Genomic DNA, 27990 nt, shown 5'->3' with positions numbered 1-27990 from the left:
TCGATGACGGTGACGATGGCGTCGATTTCCCCCTCCGGGAGGGAATTTCCCCGGCGGATTTCAGCCTGCCGGAGAGCTCTTTTCTCTCTGGTGTTTTCCGCCCCGCAGAGGCGGCTGTGACTCTTCGCGACTATCCTCTGGAGCTTAGGTTTTCGGGACGAAGAAGTACGCGAAGGAGAGGAGGCCAGAGAGGGGCTGTGGGCCCCCTCCCCACAAGGCGGCGCGGCCAGGCCTGGGCCCGCGCCGGCCTATGGGGGGGCCATGGCGGCCCTTCTCGGCTCCTCCTTCTGACTGCCTCCGTCTTCTGGAAAAATAAGATTTTCCGTATAATTTCCGTCAATTGCTGATCTTCCGAAATATTGCATTCTGACGGTGCTTTTTCCAGCAGAATCCTGACTCCGGTGCGCGATTCTCCAATAATCATGAAACATGCAAAATAGATGAAATAACATAAGTATCATCTCTAAATATGAAATATATCAATGAATAACAGTAAATTATGATATAAAATAGTGATGCAAAATGGACGTATCACCGAGCGGCAGGACAAAGAGGCGGAGCGGCGGCACCGGGAGGAGGCGCGGTGGCAGCGGGAGGCGGAGAGGCATTGCCGGTGGGAGGTGCGCCAGCAGCAGGGGTGGGAGCAGCTTGCGCTGTGGCGGTTGATGCGGGAGGAGCAGCAGCGTCAGGATGAAGTCTACGAGCGGCGGCGTTTGGCGGAGATGCAGCTCCGGCTACGGAGGCAGGAGTTGGATCACCGTCGGCGGCGGGAGGAGCTGGAGCAGCAGCTACATCAAGAGGAGGTGGCCGCAGATAGAGCCGCCTACTTGACGTTCGTGGCGGAGAGAGCAGCGAGGGATCGACAAAGGAGGAGCATCGGAGAGAGCAGCGGGCGATTGTTCACCTCCATAGAGCCGGGTGGTCAGTTAGTAGTAGGCTAGAGATGAAGCAGGTTTCACATGTCATTCGGGGTCGAGGAGTGAATAATGTTTTACTCGGATTTGCCCTAAAATATTATTCATTCCTCGATCCTAAATGACATGAAAATGAAACTACAAGTAAATGTTTAGTTTGTCTAAAATAACTCCTATCGGGACCGCCGGTTTGGGAGCGTCGGTGTGGGAACGGTGGCGCCTCTACCGGCGACTATTTGGAACGAGCCGGTGGAGATGCTCTTAGAAGATCTTGGTAATTTGCTATGCATAGGCGTCCTTGCAGATGCCAACTTAGTTTTGGAAATACAGTCTTCCCCAATTTCCGTTGTTCACATGCTGGATTTGACGGCGAAGACAGAGGAAAGTGAATTCTTTGATTATTAGTTCTTCCAATACACTGCCACATTTTTTTTTCACCTAGAAGAAATATCAAATGAGAAGAAATTGCGGTTGATCCGAACTCTAAAGCTATGTGGAACTTGAAAGAAAAATCTCAAATCTCAAATGTTGAACAAAACCAGAGGTTTGATTGTAAATGCCGCGCAATTGATCAAAGAGGTTCCTCCTGCAGCGTGCAGGGTTATCCTTATAGTTTCAAAGATGGTTGAACAACATAACCACGCTTTGTGAGAGTCTTGTGGCGAGAAGATGTAATAAGGTAATGTGGGCCTCACAAGAAGATATATGAGTGCGCCACAAACATGATTATTACTTAAGAGATAGCAATATCATATTGAGCAAGATGGACAACATTATGGGTAGCATGTACCATACCATACGACAATCTCCATTTAATCTATGTGAACTCTCTATGTCAGCAGCTAACTCACGAGTAGATGTATGATGACGTCGAAAATACTCTGGTCATATGTTGTGAGATGAGAAAGGAGGATACTGATTTTGCATATATTGTTACGTCGACCGACATAACCAACCAAAGACTTTGATAAGGACAAATCGGGTCGTAGCAAGATACATTATGCATGTTTTGGGGATGTTTTTTTAGGGCTAAAAACTTCGTTTATATAGAGGCAACAATATGGTTACAGTCATAAGCCAAAGCTTGGTCTACTTTGTCTAAGAAGACATTGTTCCAGACTGTTGAAAAACCTATTCGCGGCACGTAGGCAGCACATTCATGAGCGGCTTTATTTTGAGATGTCATAACAAAGAGACACTTCCAGTCCTCAAAAAAAAAAAAGCAAACTCAGAAAAGTAGCTCCTTAGGTGCGACCGTGAGCACTTGCCCTGGTGTGCATCACGGATAACTGAAGAGCAATCAGACTAAAAAATAATTGGCATTGTTGTCCAATCCCTTGCCAGACGGGCGCCCTCCAGGAGAGCTGCAGCTTCAGCTTCTTCAGCACTAGTGCAACAAGGCATAATAGTCCCAGCTGCGATGATAACTTGTCCCAGGTGGTCACGGGTGATAGCGCCCGTTGTCCCTCCGCCGTTTTCAGGGACAAAAGAGCCGTCAACATTCATCTTTAACCATCCTAGCTGAGGAGGATCCCACTACTTCTCCCTTTCGGTAGAAATCAGAACTCTATGATTCGATTCTTTATTCTTTTTTTTTTTTCATTTTATTTTTACAAATAACTGAGGTTGATCTTCAGTTACAAGAAGAAGCGATGAACTTGGGTGGGGGGAGGGGGGGGGGGGGCTGCATGTCATTTGCGGGTTTCTTACGTTTCTCATCTGTATACACAGAGTCGACAGTACCAGCAGTATTAGAATTCAAAGTGTCAGCATAAGAAAGAAGGAACCTAGCTGATTGTTCGATAGTTGCATCTCATTTTGCATGGTAGATATCATTGCTCAAATGCCATGATCTCCAGAGGGTGAGAAGTATGGCCTGGTGCAGATCCTTGTTGGAGTTATTGAGCATGATCAACAGTCAGTCCTTACCCGTTCTTTTGAAACTATCCTCTTTTGGTAGTATCCAAAAGTCTCGCATACGATGACACATCCCTCTTGCTTTGGTACATTCGACGGCGGCATGGAAGCTGTCCTCGATCCCATTCCCGCAAATAGTGCACGTGTTCTGCAATTCAAGCTTCCTACGCCATTTGTTTTTCTGTGTAGGCAAATTATCAGCAGCCAGACGCCAATTGAAAATGCGAACCTTTTGGAACCGGCGCCTTCCAGATATTTTGCCACAATATACGCTTACCATCTGGAGCACTGCTTGAGGCATTTGGAGCTTCAGTGTTGATGGTGGTCGCCAGCTTGTAGGCGCTTTTGATAGTGAGGAGGCTATTCTTTTCAAGGTGCCAAGCCACAGTATCTTCCAAATCATTTGATCCAACTCTGATCTTCAACACTTCTTCAGCATCGTGTGGGAGAAAAAGTGAATTTACGAGTTGCACATGCCAACCATTTGACCCATTACCAAATAATGCCTTCACTCTCTTTAGCATTGTGTTCTTTTTTCTTCCAGATATCTTCAGATTTCCATTTCTCCTAATCCAGTTGTCTCTCCAAATATGTATCTTTTCACCGTTGCCGACCCGCCATATGATTCCTTTTTTGATCAATTCTAGTCCATGCTCCACACCTTTCCAGCTTTAAGATGTATCCTTTGGGAACACAGTATCCAACATGTTACCATTTGGATAATATTTGGCTTTCAACAAAGGTGCACACAAAGAATTTGGCTTGTGCAGTAGTCTCCAGGCTTGTTCGTGCAAGGAGGGCTTGGTTGAAGCATTTTGAATCCCTAAAGCCCATACTACACATGCACTTTGGGCTCGTGAGTGAATCCCAAGCAGCCCAATGAACTTTCCTTTTATCTTCTTCTTCTCCCCACCAAAACTTTCTAATCATCTTCATATAATCATCGTGGAAACTTGCAGGTAATTTGAAAACTCTGATGGCATAGATTGAGAGCGCTTGGGCCACTGATTTGGTTAGTGTTTCTTTTGCGGCCATCGACATGTACTATCGGTTAGCCTTTTCCTGTACCTTTCTTTTATAGGTTGGAACCTTGAAGCCTTCATTCTTCCTTCCGGGGTGGGCATACCAAGGTATTTTTCCTCGAAAGAGCTATGTTCCACTTCAAGAATCGCCTTGACAATATCTTGGGTTTCTTCTGGGCATGCTTCATTGAACAAAGTAGAACATTTGTTGGGGTTTATAAGTTGTCCTGACCCAACCTCAAAAATACTGATTGCGGCTCTAATGACTCCCGCTTGGGTACCATTTGCTTCAAAGAAGAGTAGGCAATCATCAGCAAAGAGTAAGTGTGAAACTCCCGCCGCCTGCCTACAAATCTTCAGATCTCATAACTCCTCAAGGTCCGCAGCATGCTGCAATACTTTTTTCAGACCCTCAGCGACGAACAGGAATAGGTAGGGTGAGAGCGCGTCTCCCTGCCTAATTCCCCTTGATGGTTTAAACCCCGATGTAAGGACACCATTGACTTTGACTTTGTACTCCTACAAAGGTTGGGTGAATCAGGGATGTTTTCACATTGACATACAAACATATATACAAAAGAGCTTTTGATTTATTTGTTGGAGTGCTCAATCGTTGCCACCTTTTCATGTATTTTGATGCCAAGCACTTCATTTGGATACTCAATGAGTTTTTTCTACAATGATGAGTAAATCAACTATAACTATATTTCTTATAGGTATTTTGACGTGTTGTGTTCATTTTCATAAAAACCATGAACCATAGTTTGTTTATCACACTTAACAAAATTAACCGAATATCATTACTCATAAATATCAACATACAATATCATTTGCCGTACGACGTCAATGCTTATCATTGCAAACATATTTTCACTAAGTTTAACTTGCAATAAAAAATATATCAGTTGTTTTTCCATGTATACATTGCCTTTTGAAAATACTCACAAAATTGAGTCCTCTTTGATCTGAGGAAAAAAAATTACAAAATCACCTCACATATGCTAATTTTTGGCACTCTTTAGAAGTTTAGCGTATATGACTTGTGTACATGTATGTGCCTTCTAACTTATATATAGCTTACAGATTTCTAGAATGTATAGTATAGTTGCCTATTCAAGGCAAGTAGAAAATTCTAGGATATATGATTGTCTATTGAGGTGAAGTACATATAAAGTTACAAAGTGTACGGAATGTCTACAAGGATAAGTTCTCGGAACTTGATTTGGCAAGTCGTTTCAAGTCGTTTATTGGTTCTTTTGGGCTTAGTTGATTCTTATTTTCTGGAGTTCAACAATCAACCGTGAGCATATTGTTGTGCTAATAAGACTTGATTTGCTAAAAAAAAGAGTAACGGAATTTTATATCTAATGTGATTACACACATGGGAGATATCGGAAATATCTACGATTCTATTGCTATGCATTTTGTTGTTGTTTCTTGTTTGAGATGTAGGTTCTATATAAGTGTGGACCTCAACTAAGAATAATCGTGACTTGCACCACCCCTAAGCGGCTCAAATCCAACCCAATTCACCGGCTAAGATGCATTCACATGTTGTTCCATTACAATATATTGATGGCAATTATGTTATGACATTTGAACATGTGAAACATTATATACGACATATATTTGGTTATGAAAAAATATGAGCACTTTTTTGTTGCGAAAAGCTAGAATATATTATCCCAAACCAGCCCTTACAAGAACACCCATACAAGCAAAAGAAATAAAGCAGTCCTTGAAGATTTCAGCACCATCTTCCTTTCGCATCCCTCGATGGTGCATTATGAGCCGAACTCGAAGCCGCCACTAGGTCTCCGGCGTAGCAAAGCTCATGTCGGAGAAAGCTTGAAAAAAACCTAGGCGCTTGAAGAAGCAGCGGTCGGTAAGTTGTCGACGTAGACTAGAAGATGTTGGCGACCGCGATATCAAAATATATCGTCCCGAAGAAGCTCGTACTGAGAAAGGCCGATATATAATCCTAGCCCCGACCATTAGGATATGGGGGCTCCAAATTCACAAGTTTCTCGACGACGTCGTACCTGGATGAGCTTCATCAGGCGGAACTTGAGGACACCAATATGCTGCGATATCATCCCCCAAGGATTGCCACCGCCATGGACATGCACTTATCACGCTAAACCTAATGCCAGACGATCGACTCCAAACTCTAGCCCGTCGACAATCCTCTGTGGAAAAACACCGATCTGGGTGGGGTGAAGGACTTTTATTTTTATCGCCGCCAATTCCCCTACACCGGAGACCAAGAACTTGAGAACCCTACGGGGACCAGACATCTAGTCCGTGGCTCCCCCATCCTCTTGCCGCAAGTGAACCGGTGCCAGTTCCATCAGCCGAGGGTAAGACATGTAGATGGCCTCTCCTAAGAGCTAACCCTAGAAAAACGTTTCGTTTGTCCTAAGAAGGAGAACACGTTACCAAGCAAATGACACAAATCATGGGAAGCACAATCGGATTATATCCAAGCCGCACTTCAACTAGGATTAGAGATGCAAGAAAATCATTTCAAAAAAATAAGAGGTGAAAGAAAATACAGTACTTTCTTTTTTACAGTACTGTAATTTAATTTCCTTCTGCACGCAGACTGATTTATCGAGGGACAACGTGAAAGGGAAAAAAATGGAGAGAAAATTTGTTTCCAAGCATCAAAGAAAATGGAACAAATTACAAGAAAGGAAAAATAAAGTGGAGATGCGGGGTATCGATCCCCGTGCCTCTCGCATGCTAAGCGAGCGCTCTACCATCTGAGCTACATCCCCTTGATGCTACAGAAGCAGCTTGAATCTTTATATCAGCTAATCTACTCGCTGCCTTTTAACCGATCAGCGGCTTACGTCTCCGCGCCTCCCAAACGCAATGGACTCTGCTTCAGCGTCTGCGTCCTCGCCGGAGGCGGAGGAGGACGAGCCCGGCCTTGCTCCACCGGCGCGTATGACCACGGTTTCGCGCCACTACTTCGGCGGTGCCTCCTCCGAGCACGACCATGCCCTCCGCGTCGACATCGTCGAGGTCCGTCTCGTCTCACCTCCCTCTCGCACACCCGCTTCACCGGTGGATGGTGCTCGTTAATGTCATGTTCCGCCACAGCACTCGATCTCGTTCATAGGAGTGCCGAACCGACCAGCGACGGCTGGTCGGTAGGCTGGACGGACTCAGTGGGTGCAGCCCAGCCGCTCGGCGAAATGCTGCTGCCACCAGGAGTCCAGGGCTAGTGCTCGGCTGTCTTATCCTCCAGTGCTGATGCTATTCTATGTTCATACTGTGTTGCCCTGACAAGCTGAAGCTGCATGACTTCTGGGTCCGCAGAATATTGAAGAGGATTACGGGATGTTCGTCTGGCCGTGCAGCGTCATCCTCGCGGAATACGTCTGGCAGCAGAGGTCGCGGTTCTCCCACTCAAGAGTTGTCGAGGTACTTATCATCGTTATGTCAATCCTGATTTTTATGTCAACCATGAACCGAACTGCATGCCTGTTATGGCCTCTTTGTATTCTTGATGCAGTGTTGTAGGTCTTGAGTCCCGTGTTGTGAAACTTTTGTTTTGGTAGAAGAACTACTTTTCAGTTTTACAGATAAAATATTTCTCTGAAACTGGGTGTCATTGTTCTTATTTTGCACTTTTTTGATTCACGTCTATGGCTTACAGCTTGGTGCCGGAACCTCGCTACCCGGTTTAGTAGCTGCAAAAGTTGGAGCAGATGTCACGCTGACAGACATTGCACATAATACAGAAGTCAGTAAGCTCAAACCCATCTTGGCGAGACCTAAAATGCAACTGGTGCCATCTTATTCAGTTGTTGATCTCTCAATACTGACCGCTTTTTGCTTTTGTTGTCAATGACTAGGTACTGAACAACATCAGACAAATATGCAGTCTCAATGATGCCAACTGTAAGGTATGCTTTGATTTGAAGTTATTTGTTACAGGTTGCATCCTTTGAAACTAGATTTACTAGTAAGACATTACTTAACGATGCAGGTGGTAGGACTTACTTGGGGAGAATGGGATGAACCTGTATTTGATCTGCACCCTGATATTATTCTCGGAGCTGATGTGCTTTATGATTCAGCCAGTAAGATACTTATTTATTACTCCGCTTATTTTGCATTCTTGTCACTCTGGCTGACCTACATTAAGTAACATGCGCTTCATCTATTTTGGTAAGAATTTGATGATCTGTTCGCGACGGTTACCTTTCTCTTGGAAAATTCTCCTGAGGCAGTGTTCATTACCACATACCACAACCGGAGGTTCGAAGAAATCATTCATCCTTATTAAGTTGATATGTTGTGGTTTCTTCAAAGAAAGCTTCTGGGAGTGTTCCCTAATATATCACTTTGATTCTTCTGCGCAGTGGTCATCATTTGATTGAATTCTTGATGGTGAAGTGGGGTTTGAAATGTCTCAAACTCCTGGATGGGTTCTCATTCCTTCCCTCATGCAAGGCTGATTCACTACAAGGAAACATTCAGATTGTTGAGATCACACTTGAGAAGGCAAAACCTAAATGATCTTCAGGTAATGGGAGTACACTAGCTTCATGTATTTGATTAGATTAAAAAATTGCATGTAATATTCAGAATGGTTCTTTTTTTCTTCATGTGCTCTAGTCTTAGGGACTTGGCTGACAGAATAACCAACAAGGACATGACAATAAAATGTTTGGGCAATGACGACATGCAACCGTGTACATTAGGTAATTCCAGCAGCTTGCAGAGTGTGTGGTAGGTGTGAGGTGGGCACTTTAGTAGATCTGGTTCACTAGTTCTGTGGCGCCCAGGCCCCGTGCGCCACAGAATACGCCACAGAATATTTCTGTGGCGCACTGGGTCTGGTGCACCACAAAAATAAGGAAACCAATGATTGGGGCTGGCAAGGTGTGGGCCCCACCTTATTTCTCTGGCGCATTGGCTTGTGGTGCGCCACAAAATAAGCTATTTTTGTGGTGCACCGTGTCCGGTGCGCCACATAAATTGTTTCTGTGGCGCATATGCGCATGATTTTTGAGTCGGCGACTATACAGCGACTATACGGCGGCGGGGAATAGTCGCCGGTCGTCCCTGTTTGTCAGCCAGAATTTTTTTGTGGGGGATCTCTCCTTGTGTCGGTATTTCAGAGAGAAGGGGATGGGATGGGAAAGAAAGGGCAGAGCTCAGGACGAGAGGCTCGAGCCGCCGCCGTCGGCCGCCGGTCCTCGCTGGCGTCGCAGAGGAAGAAGAGGGGAGAGGGGAGAGACTCGAGCGAGCTTGCGTGCCTAAGTGCGGCTGGCGGCGCTTTGGAGGATTCATGTAACTGCTAGGTTAAGCGAGAGGTGAGGCTGGGAGTTGTTAGCTGGGCCGTGCTGGGCCTGGTCAGCCTGGTTGGGATAGATGACCGGGCCAATTTTGCTCATGTAGCCTTAATGGGCTTTGCAAATGAGAGTATTTTTGGTCGTTTACTGCAGGCGACTTGGGGCGACTATACAAGCCCTAGTCTGGGCCACAGAAATAAGATCTCATCTATAAGGCTTTTCCTACTAGTGTCGAGTGGCATTTGAAGTCGCAGTTTTCTCCAGCTCAAGAGATTCTTGCGCTTGACGAAGAGCAGAATGTTCGCGATCCAAAGATTTTCGCGCTTGCTCCAAAGAAGTCATGGTTTGTTTCTTCATCAATTGAAGTTGTTGTCGCAAATCGGCCATCTCCTTTTTGATCAAGACAGGACACGACGAAACATCCAAGGAAGCACTGTCAGGTATTTTCGTAGAGTGCGACGTAGCAGGGGATGTGTTAGAATATCCAGCCCTAGTATAGTTGTCAAAAATCATCTGGAAGGAAAAAATTATCGAAATCAATCGTTCGGCAAGGTAGATTTCCCATTAAATGCCATAATATATTACATAAAAGAGTTTTTCATGATATACGGCTCATAAGGCGCTTACATAAATGGTCGGGAGCAGCAAAAGGTGAAAAATATCTACAAAGGAAAAAAGAGTACAAGTTTGTCTACTTGACCTCCGTGTGGGCAGCTGGTGGAAGCGGAAGATCTCGGATCTAGGATGGCGATGAGTTTCTCCGTGAAGAGTTTGGCATCCTTCACCAGAACCTTCCACTTCTCGTTATTGAAGCCCCTGACAACAACAACTTTAGCCTAGTCGACTTTTTGGCCACTAGCTGCCACAAGAGCAAGAGTTCCTTCGACTCCAATCTTCAAGCTTGCTTGACGATGCGTCAGGGCTGGATCTTCTTTTCCAAGGAAGTGCTTGGCGAGTTGCTCAAACTTCTCAGGCTGGGCGGTTTTCGGGAAAAAATGATGGAAGATCCGCTCAAACATCGTCCGCGCAGACTCCAAGCTCTCGCGTGCCAGAGAGCAGTCCAACTCGAGGACGGTGAGAGTGTCCAGGAGACGATCTTCATCTAGGTCTTGGTTCCTAGTGTAATGCTCACCAATTTTCTCTGCTGAAGAAAGGAAAGATCTTATCAATATAGATACAACGTCAACAGGAGAACGCAAGTAAAAGAAGAAAAGGGAGAGGTAGTATTACTGGAAATCTGGAGGATTGCATCTCGAAGCACGCAATTAGGTCGTTCTCGCGCTCGATGAGATTGGCTTCTTTATCGCTCAAGGCATCCTTGGCGGCTTGAAGTCTTTGGCGAAGATCTTCGATACCCGTAGCATCATTTTCAGCCTTTTTGCAAGCTTTGTCGCTGGCCCTAAGTTTTTTCTCGTTGGCTCGTTCCTCGGCAACGTAGCGCCTCTGAGAGAGAATGGATGAGGATTCAAAACAAGAGAGAAATATTAAAGGCATTGAGCGACTTTACCTCGCAGAGATTCAGCCTCGTCGCGGAACCCGATAATACGGAAGCCTCTGTCAACCATCTCCTTCATTAGGGGTTGCAAAGTGGTCAACAGACAAAAATATAACATCAGCAAGTTGAAAATTCTTCGAGTAAACAAAGAACGCGATAAACAAGAGAGAAAATCTTACATTATCAAGGAGAGGAGTTAGTAAACTCCTGGTGGCAATCTCCTGCTTACCAGCAGCACTCGTCCTAGCCCTCTTGTTCTTGGGCGCCCGGGGGCTGCGCACTAGAGCCGACGCTTCTGGAGCAACATATGAAGGAGGCGAAGCTTCCGGCGCAACATGAAGTTCCTCGGAGAGGACTAGCGTATGGGAAGTACTCGTGTTTGCCAGCCTAGAACCTTCGGGTTCCAATTCTTCTTCATGATCTCTGTTCATACAGTAGCAATATCAGTATAGGGAAACCAAAAAAACAAGATAGTTGAAACTAAAGAAGGAACAACTTACGAGCTGACGTTGCCAGTAGCAGTGAAGGGGTCGAAAGTTTCTTGTTCTTTGGAAGACGATTCTTCGGCGGCTGGTTCAGACATTTTAGAAGCGCTAGAATCCTCCTCGCCATGTTCTCTTTTCCTCTTACGATTATATGGAGAGGCCGCAGGAGGAGAAGAATTTTTGCATGAAGAGCCAGAAACTTGTTCTAACTCTAATATTTTGTCAGAGGAACCCGCACTCTTTTCAGATTCTGCGGGTTCACTCTCGTGGACAGAAGTCTCTTGCAAGTCATCAGTAATGACTGCTCGCTCAGACTCATCCCCACCTTCAGAAAGTGGGGAAAGAGAGGAAAGAACTTGGTGATCCTGCAGGCAAAAGAGCAAGTTGATATCATAAAATTATCAAATTCGAAGAAAAACACAATCACAGTCGAAATAAAAAGTATAACTCAAAGAAAAGCACTTACAGCTGGAAGCGCATGGGCACCACTGAATGGTTCCACGTGACAGGAGGAAGGAACCTCTCTCTTCTTACTCAAAGAGGTGAAGCGGCGTACTAGTTTTTCCAAATCCTTCAGAGGAAGATCTTTAGAAACCCTATCTGCATCTTCAACACCCGAGTGTAACCAAAGGGAATTCTTGCGAGCCTGGAGAGGCTGGATTCAAATCCATAGAAAGTGGGCGATGATCTGCACACCTGACAGTTCTTCGCCTTCAGTATTTTGTAGTTCCTGGATACGAGCAATTAGAGACTGGGTGGCCTCTATTTCTTCGGTTGTAGCTTCTGCATCCCAGGATTTGCGCCTCTAAATGTCCTCTGAAGATCGAAAGGAGCAAGACCATACTCTTGAGTATCAGATGATTCATCCTTAACATAGAGCCCCCCGGCATCTTCGGTTTGGGTTCGCCAGCGGTAAGGCCCGCTACCCCCGGTGCTATTGGGCTGAAATCGCCGGCGGTAAGGCCAGTCTCGATGGTGGCCCCGCGGCCCATTATATCGCCGGCACCTACCTGCCGAACTCGCCGGCGGTAATGCACGCACCCCCGGCGTCCTCCATTCAACCTCGCCGGTGGTAGGGTTAGGCCACCCTGGAAGGCCTTACCGTCGGCATCTTCAAATCGTACTCCCCAGCGGTAAGGAGTGCGGCTATAAGACTTTTCCTAGTAGTGACTTCTTGCGCCAGCCTTGGACGGAGTCGGCAAACTTCACTTCAAAATAACCGGCTTCTGGACGCACGCAAACACAGACACCACCTACATTGTAGATGGTGTTTTTCGAGTTGTTGCGGCGGAGATAGAAAATACGTTTCCATAGGCCCCAGTGAGGGTGGATGCCCAGGAAACACTCGCATAAGGTGATGAAGATGGAGATATGGAGAATAGAATTAGGGGTCAGCTGATGGAGCTGAATCACATAGATGAAGAGAAGACCACGAAGAAACTCGTGGATAGGAATAGATAATCCGCGAATGAGGAAGTCAACGAAGGTTACCAGAAAATCTGACGGAGGACAAGGAGTATTTTTATCCCCTGGCATCCGCATCGCCTCCTTGTTGACTAGGGACTTCGTTGACTCCTGAAATGGCACGTGTCGAATTACACCAGTATTCCTGGTTTGAGTCCAGGGACTTGAGCTTGAAGTAGGTTTACGAGGGTTTGCCACGAGAGCAATTAACTGTTACCTGATCCATCAGAAGAACCATCCTCATTTACCATTATCCCTGATCCATCAGAAGAACCATCCTCATTTACCATTATCCCTGTACAAAATAGACATTGAATGAAACATGAATGTAACTTGAAAGTTTTATTAAACAGATGTATGATGGAGATTTTACTCGACTCCACGATTCAAGCAAAATCTCGGGGGCTACTGACATAGGTATACCTGCTAGGCATGCCGAATAAAGTACCCTTGGTCTACGGGAAAGAAGAAATCCCATGGACTCGAAGCTTTGGAGGTCCAGAAGGTTAGAGGTTTTCGGGTTAAGAAAATATAATTGTAATAGGAAACTTGTATCAATATAGGAAAGACCTAACATGGCCCGACAATTTATAACTTGTATGATACGAAAGAACCTCGGCTTCACCTCCTATATAAAGGGGAAGCCGAGGCAGAAAGAGGGGATCAAGTCATTGTAACCTGAGCCACCGTACTATTGAGTTGAACACCTTTGTTCGGCTGAACCTTCGATATCTACCTGCCCTCTACTTCTTACGAAACCCTAAGTCTACGATTTATAGGCATTGACAAGTTAATCCCTTGTCACTTGGGCCACAAGTGAGTGGGCCCACGCCCCCTCGCCTAAATAGGCAAGCATGAGGCGCGATAGAAAAATGGGAGACCTCAATGGTTATCAACCCTAGCGTGCTTGCTCATACCGTCTCTCAGTGTTGAAGCCGATACTAGCATATCACCAGCGTCGGTCTACCTTGTATGTGTGGATAATGACAAATGAATATTGCTTGAGGTGCTCAGACAGAGGCTTCTTCGACAAGCTGGCCAGAGTTGGAGCCGCTCATGCAGACGGGAAGTACAAGGACTGCACTGCTTTGGCATGCTTCATCGACTGCAACCACAGTCTAGTGGTAAGGATCTGTTGCTTCCTACCTAAGACGGATCTTGGGACGCAAGTCGTTTGGGGACTTTATTGAACACTATAGCTGCACTCGACGCGGCCCAACTGTTTTCTTCTCCACACACACGAAAGAAGCCACAAGTGGCACTGCTGTGATCGTCCTGGATGTGTTGCTAGCACACAATTTCATGGTGTTGTGGACTCTTTGAAGATCACAAGCAACCAAACTAAACACTATTATATAGTTATCTGAATCCTTATGTTTTCATGAAGACTGCATAGAGAAGTCTAAGAGCTTAGCACACTTGCTTAGCATGTGTTGTATCTTTTGGTCCTTCCGGGCTTTTGGGGATGAAGACGATGTTGCAAAATATATTCGGTGAGGATAGACAACTTCCCAGGAAGATGGTATGGTTATCAATGAATTAATGAACTTCTCGAGAGCCTTATGTGCTGGAGGGCGACTTCGAAGACATGTACAACGATGCTTCTCTCACACAAGCATATGCTCATCAGCTGTGTAAAACTGATAAACTTGCCGGGGAGGGATGACCACTTGACCAGCACACTGTTGTTATTGTCGCGTAGCAATGCTGTTAACCTTTAATGTAAAATGCATACATGCACGCTCCTTGATTTTCCTTTTTACAAGAAAACATCACCTATAAGTTACGCATGAACACTCCATGGTTCGCTACTCCATCCGTCCTAGAATACTAGGATGCCACTTTTCTTTTTAAGGAAAACTTTGACTAATAATTAGGCCAGGTTTTCGTACAATTTCTCCATCATATACTTTCCTTACAAACAATAACATTTTCCAACTTTTAAACTAGAATCTTTAATTACTTTGATTTGTTTTGATCTGCGTTGTAAAAGTATGAGCATTTATAAAGATTGTTCAAAAAACTGAGCATTTGTATATCTATACAACCAAATTTTGGCATATATTAAAGGAATGTACTCCCCCATCCCACCAAAAGTGTTGGAACTTTGTCAAAATTTGGATGTGTCTAAACACTATCTAGTAGGTAGATATATCTAAATTTTGATAAAGTTGACAAATTTTTTGTGGGACGGAGGGAGTACTTGATAGAAATATGGCATGTTTCATACAAAGCTGATAGTTATGAACATGCCCAAAATAATAACATGTAAAGTTGTAAACATGTATGAACAACTGCACAATATGTTTGATCCAGATACCAACTTAGTCTTATATTCTAATCCAAAGTTTGACAGTAAATATCAACAAATGGAATTTTCCAATTTCCGTGCTTAATTCGAGATATTTTTTTATCTAATAATGAATTGAATTTGATAGGCACGCAACTTTTTGATGGAGTTTTAATGAGGGACACAACCTGAATTGTCGTTTTAATATCTGAGATAGCTCAATGTGAGACACCGGGACGAATACACGCTCTATATATAGCATCAACATAGGACCTCCGTCGCGTGAGGTAGAGAAAACCCTAGAGAGCTCATCTTGTGGGCGCTCCATGCCGCCACTCCTCCCTTGTCAATAGACCGTCACCCCCTCCTCCTCCGCTAGCTCGACCGATGTGGGAGTGCGGGGAGGCCCTGATCTACTGGCTAGAGTCATGGTTTTCCCCTGGCTCGAGGCTTTTAGTAGGGATCTCGGTTGACACTTCGCTGATGGTGGCGACGGTGCCGCGATGGCAAATAATCCCCCCCCCCCCCCGAGCTTCTTGATCTCGACAGTGTCGGCTGCGACGACGTCGATGGCTTATTGGCCTAGATTCCCATCGGCCTCTCTTGTCGTTGAGGTTAGGGTTTGCAATGTTTTTCGGCGCGGTGGCGGAGGATTCCCTTTGTAGTTTTTTCTTCCCTCCTCTCCGCCTTGTTGGTGCGGCCTCCGGTACCAACATAAGGCGTATGAATATTTTTGGAGATTAAGATCTTGAATATTTGGATCTTTCAACAACGATGACTTCGACGGTATCTTCTCCGAGCATTTTTTTTATGCCAGGTCATCACCTTGATGACTTCCCATACACAATCAACAATGGCAGGCTGCCTCTATGATGGAGGAGCATCGGCGGCACACAATCGGTTCGTTCATGAGGAAGAATGCATTCAGCCATAGGGACCACGATGCATTTTTTTTATTTTTCAGGGTGTGCACCGTTGTTTTAGTCAATAGAGTCCTTTTCGCAAAGAAATAGCGTCAAGATTACAAAAGAATTGTAGTGAGTTAATGATCCCTAATTGGAAGATTTTTCCTATTATATCACGATATTATATCACTAGCTTCCACGAGAGAATGATACTTTGTTATTGACATCACGTGGCTGGTAGTAATCTACCATGATCTTTCAAATAAAAATCTATCATGGGAGAGGATCTTGTAGATTACGTAAAATATCTTTTTTCCACTACTACTGTGAAGAACTGATATAGAAGGAATAATAAAAGCAAATTAAAGGAAAATAAATAGCACTATACACATACACGGTTTAATTCAAAACAAGCGGCTGAGTGTATGGTAGTTTCGAGGCCACAGTTTCGAAATACCATGTATTCTAGGTTTCCCTCCAGACATTATAAAAGGAGGGCATGTATTCTATGAAATACGTAAACTAAGAAATATCAATTTCTATACAGTAGTTTGCAATTTGCGACACCCAACGGGATGGCTGAAGGGATTCGAAAGTGTGGTACTCGCTTCAAGCACTTCCTGGCCTTTATCCTCCGGTACGTAGAGGACACAGGTCTATCTGTCCCATAGTTTTTTTAAATTTTTTTATTGAAGTCATGGCTAATGGCTTATTTTTCAGCTGAAAGTATATGCGTATTTTTTCACATTTTGTAAGATCTGGTCCATTATATCCTCCCACGTGGTGTGTTGCGTGGCCTTAAGATATATATCTAGACTAGATAGTTCATTGTTTTCATCATCTTGTCCAGAGCCCGGCCAGTCTGCCATCCCGCTATATGAAAATCCGGATGCAATATAATGCATTGGGTCTTCTCTTGGCTCTTCTTAATTGACAGATTAAACACGAGTGACGTGCTTCGTAGACGCCACTTTAAAATCACGGAAGAGTTTTTGTGTCTCCTTTGCAGATCAAACCACTTACAGACTAGAGATCACTTGTTCTTTGGCCGTTGCTTTAGTCCTAGTTGGTAGGAGACCATATGGACGTTGCGTGGGATGTCTCAGCTTCCCTGGCTGATGACTTTTTGAATAATTTGATCTATAATTTGGGCCTGTAAACTTGAGTCTTTGCCCTCCCCGCTCATGTGAGGCATTATTAACCCGACCTGTAAACTATAGTTTTTATGTTGCAACATTCCGCCTTTAGGGATATCCTCATACTTAGGTGAGACATAAGCTCTTAAGTTAGAGACAATTTTACCATACAAGATGACAATGATATCCTCCCATGTGTGTTATGTGTATGGGCTAGAGAAGTTTGACCCATATAGTTTTTATCCCGTAAGCTTCCACTACATGCAACACGAATATCCTTCCAAGTTCATGAGGGGTGGCAAGCTAGCCCGGGCTTGTCGCAACTAGGGGAACATACTTTCTTGTATGCTCTACTAATGTTTTCTTTATATTGTGATGTACTACTAAATGTGTCAAACCTACATATGTCGAATGCCCTACTAAATATGTTGTATCCTTCCAATTTCATGAGGCGGTGGCGAGCCAGCCTGTGCTTGTCGCAAGTAGGGGGACACACTTTGTCGTAAGTGCAAGTATCTCACCTATTGATGAGATTCCAAGATGATTGATACACTTCGAACTTTACGTTTTACGTACTTGCACTTACCGATGTAATGTCGTGACAAATAAAACCGTTAGATGAGTGGATACAATTTTAATCTTGACTTAGAATGTCAATGCAAATGATACCTCTTTATGAGTAGAGCGCTCAAAACCTCAACTTAATACTTCCATCTTCTATCGAATGTTGCGACAAAAATTACCGTTAGACGAGCAAAAACACTTGGTGGCCTGCCTTACTACTTGCAACTACAAATCGTGACTCATGAAAATTATTACCATTGGATGAGTGGAGACATGTGGCAGCATCCCTTGTCACGCCCCGTAAACAAAAAAAATTATGGTTGTGCATTCTTTTAAATATTTGATAAAGATTTTGATATCATATACATTAATGAGACAAGAAAATAACCGTTTCCACTCATATATCAAAATATACACTAGTGATATTAATATTTTAATAAATAGTATATATGAAAATTGATGTCACTTTCTGCATATTTATTTTGCAATATTTTAAGTATTAATGATGTAGATTATAGTTTTTTCTTCCCCTGTCAGTAGTTCTGATTCTTCCATTTGGTGGATCTATCTTGTTTTCATTTTTTGCTTCAATCCCGGAATATATAACTTCTCCCAATCTTAAAGGAAATGACATGCAAGTATTTTGCGTATCATAAAAAAACAAAATAAATACAAATGATACGTAGAAAAGTGACATTATTTTTCAAACCTACATATTCTTGAGTAGATTCGGTCCATCAAAATAACAATGTAACCTGTCATCATTTTGAAATTCACTTTTATGTACTTACACTTACTGATGGAATGTCACCACATCGTTCCCTTAGATACATGAAAACACTTGAATCTACAGACATGGAATGTCATGGCAAACATTACCTCTAGATGAGTAGAACGCTCGAAATCTCGACTTAATAGTTGCATCTTCTATCGAATGTCGCGACAAAAGTTACCGTTAGACGAGTTTAAACACTTGATGTTCTGCCTTACTACTTGCAACTACAGATCGAAAGTCATGAAAAATGTTAGCGTTACATGAGTGGAGACACGTGGCAACATCCCTTTGTCACGTCCTAGTGAGCCGGAAAACCATTTATTATTTCGCAATCTTTTGAATATTTCAAAAGAGACCTATATATCATATATACATTAATGAGGTGTGAAAATAAATGAAAATGATATGCGAAAGAGGAGAATGTGGCATCATTCTCCATGAATAACTTTAAGCAAAACAAAAAGATGTAAGCACAATATCTCCACGAATGACTCAGTACATACGGTAGACTAAACAAAAAAAAAATGCAAGCACGATATCTCCACGAATTAGCAGGTAGCACAACACACTTTATGCCCTGATGCAACATTGCAAACCGGGCAGACCCTGCTGACAAGTAAACCCATTCGTAAAGTATGTTTAGGTTTGGCGATGATATTTATAAATTATTTAGTATGGACATTGCTTTTGGATACTATCTACTGGAAACACTTAATTATATATACATGTATTGCTATTTGATGTTTATATTAAAAGGCGCCAACTGTATATGCATATGCAGGTTGCCCATGGAGCGACCATTCTCGTGGTAGCTCTGGCCTACATTTCCATCTCTAGGCATGTAAAAGAAGCCACTAGTGCTGCTGTGTCCAGCAACATGTACGCGTCGCTGGACCACGTCGCCATCGGCATGCAGGCTATCCTGGCAGCCAACCATTCCGCCTTCGTAGTTGCAGACAATCTAGCGGCTACGAGCAACATGAATCGCTTATCTCGCGTAAGTGCCTTGATTTTGTTATGCCTTTTTTTTGGCAATATGCATGCATGACTAATGTTGATGCACTTTCCTTTCCAAACACAATCTTATAAAACTTTAAAAAATATAATACGTATTAATCACTCTGGTATATGTTTTGATATACAGTGATATAAATTTGAGCATTAATGAATATATTTTGTAATATTGATCTTATATGTGTACGCAAACCATATTTTTTTCTTAGTTGTAAAAATATTTTGCAATGCATGCACGACTAATTAGTAATTTTTATGCACTTTCCACTTTCCTTTCCAAACACAATCTTTAGATGGAAACGTAATATGTACTAATCACTGTACTGTACAATGTAATATACTGTGATAAATTTAGGCATTTATGCAGATATTTTGAAATATTGAGTAATTATTATCCATAAATATTTTGTTAGAATGAAAAATATGACCTCTTCATACAATGTTAATTTGATAATTATGAACACGTCCAAAAAGTAGATGTAAACATGTACGAAGAGCTAAATTAGTTTAATTCTACTATGAGAGTGGATTTATTACACCCATCGCATGGGTTGACATGTTAGGTGGCAAAAAAAATACTCATGTATATTCCGGTATATATGTTGTACGAAGAGTTAATTTTCTACTCTCATGAATTACTCATGTATATTCCGGTATATGTTGACATGTTAGGTGCCAAATAAAAAATACTGTAATAAAATTGGGCATTTAAGAAGATATTTTGAAATATTGAGTAAACATTATGTGTATATGCAAAAAAAAAAATTCTTAGTTGGAAAAATATGGCCTGTTCGTACCATGTTAATTTGGTAATTATGAACACTCCCAAAACAAGATGTACACAGTTCTCAAAAAAAAAAAGATGTACACACCTATGTACGGCTAAATTAGTTCAAATGTACTCTACTCCGAATTACTCATGTATAATCTTGTACGTGTTGATATGTCAGGTGGAACAAAACTTGTTCATGGCGTTCGCAATGCAGCCGCACGTGGCTGAGATGTCATACACCAGCATCGACGGCTCCTCCTTCACCTACTACCGTGGCAAGGACAGCCGGCCCAGAAAGATGTTCATCAGCAGCCGCGGCAAGTGGTACAAGCAGGTCGTTGATCCGGTGACCGGCGGCCCCGTCGGATCCGTCACGGCAATGCCACCGCCGAAGCGCCTGCCAAACGCCGCACGGGCTCTAGCGGACGCCAAGAGCAGCTCACTGGTGGCCCTCGGGGCCGGGTTGGCCCGCCCAAGCATCCAGATGGTGGTTTTATCCGCACCAGTCGGTGACGCCGGCGTGGTCTTCGCCTCCGTCCCTATTAGGGACGTTCTACCGATCGTCGATCGGGCCGCTGTAGGCTTCGGCTCCGTGGACGCATACTACTCGATCATCGACACTAAGCACAACACATCTACAGGTTATAAACCTTTGGTCGTTGGTTCTGACGCGAAAAAGAAGATGGAGGATCTGTTCTCAGATATCAAATGCACCGCGTCCACCTTTGAAGCTCCCAAGCTAGAGCTCCATGACGTTCGGATCGGGTCCCACCAAAGGGAGTACACAGTCGCGTGCACGAGCTTCGACCTCTCCATAGGAGTACACCTGGTACGTGTGTATGTAACATTCATTTTGTTTATTAGGGGAGCATGCAGCATCCCAACCTACTTTATTTTTTTTAGGGGATACACACGTACTACACAACATATCTAACAGGGGTGGATCTAGCATACTATGGCCCGGGCACGTACCGACCGGTAGCACACGCATCGCATCACATCTTTTTGAGATGTAGAACTGCGACATACACTCATACATTTAGTGGTTGTTTTGGTAACGTGGTTTATGGTTCAGTTTATAGAAAATGAGTTTTAATACGGAGTAGAATATTTAGGATAACCGGTTTTACTAACATCTTGTCTAAGAATAAGCTGATGAAAAATCATTTTTTTTTTGAGAACACAGTACAACGCAGACGCTCACAAACACGCACGTACAAACACCCCTATGAACGCACGCACGCACACCCTACCCCTATGAGCACCTCCGAGGGACTGAGCCGGCATATCTTGAGGTTGACGAAGTCACCACCGGCGCTCGCCGTTGACGGGCACGTCACCTACCACCGAAAGCATAGCGTCAGGTTAAATCCTGGAATAAATCCAGGTAAATGCAAACACCCATGCCAAGTCTAGGACTTGAACCTGGGTGGGCTGGTTCCACCACAAGGGACCTAACCACCAGAGCCAAGCTGATGAAAAATCATGTTTGGCTGGCGTGACCATTTTTAACGAATGGGGAGGGACCGGAGGAGCCATCTTGCCGACCGACGTTCTGGCGAGACAACAGCCTAGAACTTGTGGTCCTGCTGGAGCGCCGCCTTGTTCCCGGTTTCAGCGCGAGCTCTCCCGACTTCTTGCCGTCGGCGGCGTGTCCGACGAGACGGCGGCTATAACTCGGCCCTATTCTTCGGCGTAATTGTTCGTGGCTGATGTGCCTCCACCGGTGAAAAGACAGGCCGTCGTCTTGGCGGCGTTCTTCCTTTTTATATGGCGGTGATGGCCGTGAGGCCCAAGCTGTGAAGCGTGTGGTGGCGGTGGACGGCGCGCGTGGCCACTTCGCCGGAGGACACCGGCTGCTGTAGCAGGACCATTACTACGGCGTCAATATTAGTTGAGTACGAGTATTACGGGGAGGAAGAGATTTTCTGTATTTGGAATTATTTTCCAAGCGAAAGACACCGAACACCAGGCTTAATTTGTGGAACCTTCTGGCTGTGCTCCTTAATTAGAAGCAAATCAATCAATTCCACATGCAGGCACAAAAGGAATCATCCGATCGAATTGTTTTTTTTTTTTGATAGTAATCCGATCGAATTGTTGGATTCGTGCGGTGACGCTCAAGCCGGCAACAGGGCTAGCTAGCGGCGACAGGATCTTCCCTCACACCGTGGAGTACGGCGGCACCCATAAGCAAGGCCCCAGCCTCAGCTGCGTCGTCGGCCGCCAGTCCGGCACACCACCGCCCGCTAAGCCTAGTCTGCAGCCAACAGGAACGTGGCTGTCGCCTCTTAAGCCAGTGCTGACGCATCATCGGGGACTCGCGCGCGGACGCCGGACAGTCGCCGGCCTTCTCATCGTGAAAATCGAGTTTCCTTAGGTAAAACACGTTTTCACAAAAATGTCTCTGACCCGTTTTTTCAAAAACGCATATTTTGGATGTTACGGAAACCGAGTTTGATTATCCACGTATTAGTTGGTGCACCCAAACAAAGTTTTAGGCTGTCGGTAGCCTCAAAATTGCATTTATCCATAACTGATTCTCTACAAAGCAGCTATACAAACAATCCCTTATTTACGTTGTTACAAGTATTAACATCTACAGAGATAATTATCTCCTTTTTCTTCAGGGACTCCGGCTGGTGTGGCAAAAGGAGGCTATGTTTCCCGAGATAGGGGTGGCAGTGGTCTCTGTAGTGTGCTTGCTCGCGCTCATGGTGGTTGTGGCGTGCTTCTTCATGGCACGGGCGTTGTGGCGGTCGGGGTCGCGGGAGGCAGCGCTCCAGGGTGAGCTCATGAGGCAGAAGGAAGCGCTCCAGCAGGCAGAGCGCAAGAGCATGAATAAGAGCAACGCATTCGCGTCCGCCATCCACGACATCCGCTCCTCGCTTGCCGCCGTCGCCGGACTCATCGATGTCTCCCGAACGGAGGCGCGAGCAAACCCCAACCTCACCTACTACCTCGACCAGATGAAGATTGGCACCAACAAGCTCTTTGGTTAGTTCCATACATCCATATATCTCCCTAGCTACGTACCATGCATGCCATGTATACTTGCCACTTTTTTTTTGCAAGATGTGATTCGTCCATGGTAATTTAGATAATTAATGTAATCACGTCACTACAGATTTGCACGTCATATAAAGTGAGGTTGCACAAATAATGAGTTCACAATTTTTATTTGTAAAATGTGCAACAGTTCAGTTGTATCTTTTTTCCAGTAGAAAAAATGTAGTCCACAGTTTCTACAGCGTGCAGTTCTATTTTTTGACGAGTTAACATTCATTTAGTTCCCAAGAAAGAATATATATAATGTTTTGAGTAGTTCACAATTTCACATAGATGGTCGCATTCATGTTAGCCACACCATGTGTGTAGTCTTTGTATATTAAAGAGTTAGGCTAATATCTTATCAAATGTACGATTCATCTTGGCTGTGTACGTTTTCGGATGTAAGAGCACATTGAGGCTCCATCTTAGTTATGTGCGTACTCGGATGCGCAATAAGTTTCTTTGTTCAGCATATGTTGATTCAACCCATATATGTAACATGTGTGTTGCAGATATACTTAATACCATACTAGACATGGGCAAGGTGGAGTCCGGGAAGATGCAATTGGAGGAGGTGCAGTTTAGCATGGCCGACGTCCTTGAAGAATCCATGGACATGGCGAACGTCGTCGGTATGTCTAGAGGCATTGAGGTGATTTGGGACCCCTGTGACTTCTCTGTTCTTCGATGCGATGTTGTCATCGGTGACTGCAAGCGCTTCAAACAGATCCTCGACAACCTTCTTGGAAATGCCATCAAGTTCACGCACGACGGCCACATCGTGCTCCGCGCCTGGGCCAACCGCCCTATCGCAAGGACTTCCATGATCAACACCCCATCTAGGTTCGCCCCCCGCTGGTGTGCGAGCGTGTTCTATCGGTGGCTGCTAGGAACAAGGGAAGAAGGTGCCGAGCAGAATGCTCGCCGATCACTTCTTCAGAATGATCCTAACGCTATTGAGTTTTACTTTGAGGTAGTTGATACAGGTGTTGGTATCCCAAAGGAAAAAAGGGAATCTGTGTTTGAAAACTATGTTCAGGTAAAGGAAGGGCATGGTGGCACCGGCCTAGGCCTAGGCATCGTTCAATCCATTGTAAGTGGCTTCCGTCCTTATATTATTTATTCATGTTAACTACCACAATTAGAATAGTGATTCTAAAGATCTATTTTATTAAAAGGATTTTCATAGGAAATTTGGAGGATTGTAATTCATAGAAAATTTTCTATGTTTGCTGCTTGATCGTAGGACTTAATTACATAAAGAATTTTTTTCTAAGGATTCGTTTGCACTATATTGATGATAAATTTTATATCCACTCAACCTTCTTGGAAATGATCCTTTGATTTCTTTAGAAAACCCTTTGTTTTCTTTGTGATGCAATCAAAGAAATAAAAATCCCACCGGATTCAACTGGGCATGAAATTGCAATATTGCGTTTTAGATCCTGAAAATCCTTTGCTTTTTATTGTGATCCAATCAAATAGTTGTATGACTGGATGCATAAATTATAGACTAGTAAAATTTATACTTTTTGTCCTTTTGCAACTTTTGTAAAAATAATGGTATATTTTTTTGGTTTGTAAATTAGAATGGCTACATATTGATCCAAAAGCTATTTTCACTAGGTTTAAAAGCTAGAGACAACTGTGTATTAGTGTACTTTTTGGTTTGCAGGCTATGTATAACTTTGCTAGTTGTGATGTTTTTTTTAATTTACTTTGTATTTTTTACAATGTTGTTACTTATTTGTTGTTCTTGTTTTGATAAGGTACGTTTGATGGGTGGCGAAATAAGCATCAAGGACAAAGAGCCAGGAGAAGCGGGAACGTGCTTCGGATTAAACGTCTTCCTCAAGATCAGCGACGCTGAAGAGCACATCGAGCACGGGAGGGCGGTGCCGTCCCTGTTCAGGGAGCCTGGCTGCTTCAAGGGTGGGCAGTGCGTCCTCCTAGTCCATGGGGACGAGACCCGGCGAATCCTCCATTCATGGATGGAGAACGTCGGGATGAAGGTCTGGCCCGTCCCGCGTGCCGAGCTCCTCGCCCAGACAATGGAAAAGGCACGCGCCGCCGTGGGTGCCTCACCGTCTAGGCCAGCATCGATCTCTTCGTCGCAGGGAGGTGGTGATGACTTGGACGGTGTAGCTGACCGGTGCTTCAGCTCCAAAGAGATGGTCACCCAGGTCCTACGGAACAGCAGCGGCAGCCACGTGGGGCACCTCCACCCCTTTGGCCTACTCGTTGTTGTCGACATCTCCGGTGGGAGGCTCAATGAGATCCTCCAGGAGGCGCCGAGCCTCGCGAGGATCAAGCACCAAGTTCCGTGCAGGGTGGCTTGCATTACTGACCTCAAGACCTCCTCCGAGGATTTGAGGAGGCTCAAGGAGGCGGCGAGCTGCGACATGGACCTGCGCAAGCCGATCCACGGCTCTCGGCTGCGCCAGCTCCTCCAGGTCATGAGAGAGCTCCAAGCCTCTCCGTTTCCGCAACAACTTCCGCATCAGGTTGGGGTCACCATCAATGAGCTGCCAACCGCGGATCAGGCCACTGCAGCGTCATCTGAAATCACATCTGCGGTGACAGTGCCCCAGGAGCCGCCCAGGCTTGGAGACGACAAGCCTCTGGAGGCCACTGCCGCGTCATCTGAAACCACGTCTGCGGCGGCAGTGCCCCAGGAGCTTCCCAAGCTTGAAGATGACAGGCCTCTAGAAGGAAAGCGTGTCCTGCTGGTGGAAGACACGAGGGTGCTGCAGTTTATCCAAAAGAAAATGCTGAGCACTCTAGGTGCAACTGTTATGGTAGCAGCGGATGGATCCGAGGCTGTGGCAATGTTCATCAATGCTCTTGAGATTGCAAGTGGTGGTGCTTCTTCAGAGGAACGGTTGGTTTTGCCCTACGACGTGATATTCATGGATTGCCAGGTACATTTTCTATTTTTTTATGCCAAGCAAGTCAATTTAATCTTTTGTTTCTGATGACGGTTTTGACATTGCGCTCAATCTTCTTTGTTTCCAGATGCCGGTGATGGACGGTTATGAAGCGACAAAGGGCATCCGTAGGGAAGAAAGCCGTTACGGGATCCACACCCCAATCATCGCGCTGACCGCGCACTCTGAGGAGGAGTACCTGCAGAAGACCATCCAAGCAGGGATGGATCTTCACCTGACTAAGCCAATACAGAAGGAGCAACTTGTGGAGGTTGTTCATCAGGTGTGGAAGGAACATAACTGATGAATGATGATATTTGTTTCTCTGGTGGCATCGAGGCGTGTGTAGTTTTCCAGTAATTATATAATACCCCGCGTGTTGACTGGAAAATCTATGTTGCAGAAAGCAGTCAAAAAATTGAAGATTGAATGCAGAGAATGATCAATTAGTATAAAATCAGTCTCAAGTACTCCATAATGCGGACACATAATTAGTACATATAATTATGGTACAAAATCTGATCCTAGGAAGATGGGGGTCCACTTAAATGCAAGAGTGCACGTTCCAGAATTGGATTCTAGTAGTATTTGGTACGCTCAGGTGGTTCCGTTCAATACTGCAAAAACACCTCTATTACTAAGCCCATTTCGTATTGTCAGCTAATACACAAAAGTTGATGTTCCAATATATGATGAGTCATCCTCATATTACATTCCTATCTATCAAAACACTTTTGCCACTATAGTAATGAACAGGGAGGAATCTCGGGGTATTTGAAACAATTTTCAGATGCCGTTAGATATTATAAAAGTTTTAGACGGACTATCGCTTCATCTCCAGTGCAAGTAAATTTATATTGTGGTTTGCCATGCACGGAAGGAACAAATAAGTACAGACGCAAGACCTTTTTCTTACAATGAAGTATCATAAGATTTTTTTTATCATCTGGACATTTAAGTACATAATCTTACAAACTGTCCTATAAAACTTAAAAGCTTTCCACCATATTTCTGCAATTATAATATGCAAGGCGTGTCAGCACCATGGGAACCAAAGTTAACTGGTGCTTAGATCTCTAAATGTGCAACATACACATTTGGTTGCTGACAGTCGGCTGGGGTGCCCGTGAAGTCATTAGGGCATCTCCAACGGGCCGACGTCTTTCAGACATCCGAAATGCCTGATTATGTCCGTTTGCGTCGGCCCGCGGACGCTATGCGGCCCAGGGCGACCGTTTGCGTCGGAGGTACCTCCAGCGGTGCGGACGCATTTTTTTTAGCGGAGACAGCGTCAAGGTCGTTAATAGCGTTTTACGTCCCGTCGAGAACTGCCGCTGGCGATTAACTGTTCCGGCACGACGACGGTCGTTCCTGCGCGTGCCCAATACATTGGTAAGTTTCGCCGGCGTTTCCCGCCCCGCCGTGGCTATATATGCTGGACACCGGCGGGGGTGATGGGCTAAACCCTAGCATCCATCCATGGCCGAGCACAACCTTAGCTAGGATCAGGTAGTTCAGATGTGCCGCCACGCCCACCCAGAGGAGCACGAGGAGCTAGTCGTTGCCGCCGTTTAGGCCGACCAGCTGGACCTGGAGGCGACAAAGGCGGAGGTTGCGGAGGCGGAGGTGGCAGAGCGCGCGGAATTGCGCCTCGCGGCTACCAGGGCGGAAATCGCCGATGCCAGGGCAGCGCTCGCGGAGGCACGGGCGGCGATGGCGGCCCCTCCGGCGGCCCCTCCTGCGGACGCCGTCATTCACGACATAGCCATCGACGACGACGCCGTACCCGGCCACTTCGAGTGCGCCGGCGACCAGCGGATTCTGCTCGCCTCCTCGAGACACTGGCTGGGGACGCCCTGCGCCGTCAGGCTTGGGCAGCGGAGGAGGAAGCCCCCTGCTATGCGGTCGCTATCGCTCGGGGGTACATGTGCCCTTCTTCCGCGCGTG

At 45.0% G+C, this 27990-nt stretch overlaps 2 protein-coding genes and 1 non-coding gene across 3 annotated transcripts; 2 read left to right on the top strand and 1 right to left on the bottom strand.

The window, feature by feature from the left end:
• Positions 1-6560: 6560 nt before the first annotated feature.
• Positions 6561-6633, bottom strand: TRNAA-AGC. Its single transcript has one exon. It is a non-coding gene; the product is annotated as a tRNA-Ala (tRNA).
• A 143-nt stretch (positions 6634-6776) lies between these two features.
• On the top strand, positions 6777-8594 carry LOC124686085 (probable methyltransferase-like protein 23). Its single transcript, XM_047220087.1, has 8 exons — positions 6777-6883; positions 7181-7285; positions 7521-7607; positions 7720-7770; positions 7854-7947; positions 8041-8125; positions 8230-8393; positions 8486-8594. Exons 1-7 carry the CDS (start codon positions 6806-6808, stop codon positions 8384-8386), a joined length of 657 nt encoding a protein of 218 aa, XP_047076043.1. The 5' UTR covers positions 6777-6805; the 3' UTR covers positions 8387-8393; positions 8486-8594.
• A 4998-nt stretch (positions 8595-13592) lies between these two features.
• LOC124689346 (probable histidine kinase 2) lies at positions 13593-26347 on the top strand. Its single transcript, XM_047222895.1, has 8 exons — positions 13593-13733; positions 19061-19276; positions 20244-20359; positions 22689-23062; positions 23629-24209; positions 24886-25692; positions 25744-26037; positions 26132-26347. The coding sequence occupies exons 1-8, from the start codon at positions 13593-13595 to the stop codon at positions 26345-26347; spliced, it is 2745 nt and encodes a 914-aa protein (XP_047078851.1).
• The last annotated feature ends 1643 nt before the right edge of the window (positions 26348-27990 follow it).

The sequence above is a fragment of the Lolium rigidum genome, chromosome 2 (genome assembly GCF_022539505.1).
Source record: "Lolium rigidum isolate FL_2022 chromosome 2, APGP_CSIRO_Lrig_0.1, whole genome shotgun sequence".
Taxonomy (NCBI): Eukaryota; Viridiplantae; Streptophyta; class Magnoliopsida; order Poales; family Poaceae; genus Lolium; species Lolium rigidum.
Note: the sequence above shows the minus strand (reverse complement) of the source record. Positions and strands in the feature narration are given on the sequence as shown.